General features: G+C 38.5%; 1 protein-coding gene across 1 annotated transcript in view; it reads right to left on the bottom strand.

Moving 5' to 3' along the window:
* Positions 1–1,204: 1,204 nt before the first annotated feature.
* The window catches only part of LOC111083217 (uro-adherence factor A-like), a 15,229-nt gene continuing 12,033 nt past the window's right edge, over positions 1,205–4,400 (bottom strand). Inside the window, exon 4 of the mRNA XM_022379561.1 lies at positions 1,205–4,348. Within this exon, the coding sequence (XP_022235269.1) occupies positions 1,828–4,348 (2,521 nt within the window). The 3' untranslated portion in view covers positions 1,205–1,827. The remainder of the gene's footprint in view (positions 4,349–4,400) is intronic.

Raw genomic sequence — 4,400 nt, 5'->3', positions numbered from 1 at the left:
CTGAATCACAACAATATACAATGATATGTAAATGAATCACAACAATATACAATGATATGTAATAATTTCTGCTGAATCACAACAATATTCAAAGACATGTAATAGCTTCTGATGAATCACAACAATATTCAAAGACATGTAATAGCTTCTGCTGAATCACAACATTATTGAAAGACATGTAATAGCTTCTGATGAATCACAACAATATACAAAGACATGTAATAGCTTCTGATGAATCACAACAATATACAAAGACATGTAATAGTTTCTGCTTATTTTTTAATCTATATCCCAGCAACATTTACTGCTTGTTGAATATATTAAAATGTTTAAGTTGGGGAATTTGTAGCCCATTCTCTTTATGTAGATATTATCAGCAGAATAATGACATCACATCCTAGAACTCAACCAAAACAACTAGAAATCGTATTTTTCTGTTAAGTGTAATTATGATAATTTATTGTAAAAAAAAAGGTGGAAGTTATGTAAAAACAAACAATTTAGAAAATGTGTAGTAAAAATTTTTTTGGTCATGGAAACCATAACCCCAGCCTTGTTTGCAACGTTTCGTGAGATAACGAGCAGGATTCGAACCCATACAAGTTAATATAACTTGTGTTTTTGATTGACTATTAAACACTAATGTTCCAGTTCAACCGTTTATTTAATCATCTAATGCGTACATATTTAACAGTTATATGGATTCCAATCCAACTCCATCTTAGGTTTTGATACTTTTTTTATGATTCAAAAATATTGATTAGAAACAGGCTCATTTTGCTAAACGCACATTTTTATTAATTTCATAGAAACACATACGTATTAAAAGTTGAAAATACATTAACAACACGCTAAATTAATTTGGCAAGCTTTTTTTTTCTAAGGTTTATCACCAATAAACCGGAAGATAAGCCTAGATTGAGTTGAAGTTTTCTTAAAAAGCAATTTATTTTAAAAAGTTTGGTAATATTTTAATGATACAAAACTCTGCTAGATTACATAGAGCGATTCTTCCACGAGATGGCGTGGGTGTAATAGAAAAACAAAGTTCGTTTTACAGCCTCATTTAAAATGAGAGAAAATTAGATTAATTACAATTTCACGGGTTGAAGTGAAATAACAATGATTATAAGGATTGCAGAGAGACAAGAAAGAAATCCCAAGAATAGATTAAGTGTATGTACAGAAAGCTTTGATGTTTCTCAAACACCCCATCACCAAAGTCTCGAGTGAAGCACCCCCTCGTGTATTTCGCGCACTAAGTTCACAAAATATTGTTAAGAAAGCCTAGACATTTTGTGTATATAGTTATAAGATATATAATATTTTAGACAAAACAACAATATTTCATTTTACGGCACACATATATTATTTAATATTTGATCCCACAAGTAGTCCTTGATTTTTCTGTAATTGTTCCCAATAAAAAGACATACCTGACCTCCAGAAGTCGTTAAATTTATTCTTCGAGTTCGTGATTTATCCTCAGGATTTTTTTTTATTTTTTGTAATGAAAGGCGACAATTTTCATGCTTCGCAGCAAATGTACGTCTGGTCGTGTTTGGTGAATTGATTACATTTCTAAACGATGAATATTCTCTGATTACATATTATTCAGTGTTTGGTTTCTGTATTCACATTCCTCATCTTCTCGAGGGCGCCTCCCTCCATTTTATCTTTTTAACAGTAACTCACAGGACACTGAAAATATTCTGTACTTTGTCCTTATTGTTACCCGTACGGAAATCGAGCATTTCTGTGACTGACGGATTGTTCAATAGTCTCTCTCCATTGGTAGTCGAATAACAGGTATCCCCGCTGCCTGAGCTATCTGCGGTTGATGTTGGCTGTGCGATCTGTCTCGTGTTTGCCAATAATCTTCAACGGAATGATGTTCTTCATCGCTCTCCAGGGTTCTTCTTCTTCTATACTAAGTTGTGGAGAGAGGACTTTCCTCGACATTCTAGGGCTGGTGTTGTTCTGGTCTCGAGAGTAGTGTTGGTACATACGAAGATGCCCGTGTAGAAACCTTGAGGAAACGACTTCATATATCGGGTCACTTCGTGCGAACTCTCGGAAAAGACTGTCACTCTTTTCATCGACGCTGTAGTCACGCATAAGAAATCTGTCGAAACGCAGTCTATTCGAGCGAAAAAAGCGATGAAACATTGACGATTTTTCTCGGAGATCTTGCCTACTGTCTGAAATTGATTGTGAGTCAGAAAATGAGTCGCTACGCCATTGTAAAGCACCCTCACTTAGAGTTTGGGAGTCATGTCGGCTCTTTAAATACTGTCTTCTTTTCCTAAAGGCACTCTTAATCTTTTTCCGATCCCAGTTAAAGGAATCTCTATGATAAGTAAATAAGTGTTCTTTGCTGGTCTCAATCTTCCTCGTTAACTGTTCTTCTGAAGCTGTCTCTAAGGATTTGTTTGGTTCTTTGATGTCTGGGATACCGTTCACATCAGGCGAACCCTTGTCAAGAATACAATCCAGAACTGTAATCGTATCTTCGTCGATGGCAGGTTGGATTTGCTTTCGGCTTAGTTTGGGGGGTTTTCCGTTTCCATCGACAGACATGGACTTATAGCCACTGTCCGCCTTCATTTGCTGCAACTTGTGCGACTGCCCATCCCCTGTGCTGTCGGTGTTGTCTGTGGTAGTGGAATCCATGGATGTAGTGTGTCTACTGGCATCAGTGGAGGACCCCTCCATACTGTCCAAACTGTTGTCCGTGCTGGTAGCCACAGGCTGTGTCGGATCTGATGCATAACGTCTTTGGAGGCGTCTAGCAAGAAGATTTTTGTAACTATGTCTTCTGGACTCGTATGAGGGAAGTTCCAATACATTATTGGTTATTCTAGTTTGACAGTCCACAGGAGAGGTACATCCATCATCGGTGTACACAAGATCTGCATACGACTCAAACGAAGTAGCTTGTGAAGTGGCTAGATCTAGTTCAGGTGATTTTTCTGTGGCTCTTGGAGATCTTTCATCCTCTGCTAGATCACATTCTTCATATTCTTTATTACACTGTGTGTTTCCATTCTCTTTGACACATTGGTGCTCGTCCTGAGGTTCCTCGTCTTCTGTATGACAATATGACTCATAGTCCTGTTCAGCCTTTACGGTTTTTTCTTTATCAGTCAAAGTGGGACATTTTTCTTCATCTTCATCACATACCTCTGAGCTACTCAAGACCTTTTCATCTTTGTCATAGTCATCTAAACAACAAATGTCTCTCAGATCGTCATCTTCATCTATTTGTAAGATGTCCTGAAGTTCTTCTTCTTCTTCAAAAGTAGCTCGAAGCTCCCAGAGATCACGGTATTGTTGACGTTGAAACTCATATTCATCTTCAATTGATTTTGATTCTTCTATTTCCTCACTTTCTGGGGTGAAAATAACTATTTTTTCTTCTCGCACATCCTCCTTACTTCCCGTGTCGTTGTAACGAATCTTGTATGTTTCTATTCTCTCCTGCTCAGGTGTTGAAATATCTGAGCGACTTAAAAACGTTTTGAGATTTTCTTTCTGATATAACTCCAATTTATGTTCCAGAATTCCACTTTCTGTGCTATCAGCTTTGTGTAAAGAGGTCGGAACTTCCTTCCAGCCTTCTCCGTCCAATGTCAAATCCAAACTATAGACTGACCCTTTTCGGAGGTGTGGTTCTTCTTTTACTTGAAGGTGGGGGGAATCAGCTATATAATGGTCCTCTTCTACATCTATTCCCCCAAGGACCAGTGATTTGGAAGGGTCGCTCACATAATCATATTCTTCTAAGTTTATCCTAGCAATGACAGGTTGTTGTCCCGAGTTTATTACCCTAAAGTAGTCATTAAAGCCTATAGCGTATATGTTGGTCAATACAGTCTGTGAGGAAGCTTCTTTAGCATCGACACGTTTTGCGACTGACTCGCGTGGTATGACTGTCCTCGTGCTACTCGAGTCTAGCGAAGAATGAGAGTGGCTACAATGAGAAGATGCCTTTTCTCCTTTAGGAATCGAAGTTCCCGAGTGGTTGCTACCTGGCGGACTTTCACTGGTTATAAACACTGGCTGCTCTTCGCGATGATGAACCACTACCGACACCTTAGTTAGTCCAGTTCCTGTTGCAGTCTCCTCGGGAGAACTCTGTGCTCTCGATTCATTAGATTCTCCTATATCATTAGATGGCAAACTTTCACAAATTACCGATCGATCTGACCCAGTTGATTGACGCGGGAAAGGGAGTTCGGCATCTTCTGCATCCGATATACAGAGAGAAGCTTGTCTTTGGATACCACCACCAGATGACCTACGAGAGGTGCTCGATATGGAGGTGCTTCCTGCTGGACCCGGGTAGCTACAGAAAAACACATTTTTTATGATGTAAGCATCAAACTTATATCACGCTA

The sequence above is a fragment of the Limulus polyphemus genome, unplaced genomic scaffold (genome assembly GCF_000517525.1).
Source record: "Limulus polyphemus unplaced genomic scaffold, Limulus_polyphemus-2.1.2 Scaffold8625, whole genome shotgun sequence".
NCBI lineage: Eukaryota > Metazoa > Arthropoda > Merostomata > Xiphosura > Limulidae > Limulus > Limulus polyphemus.
This window is presented reverse-complemented; position numbering and strand designations above follow the sequence as displayed.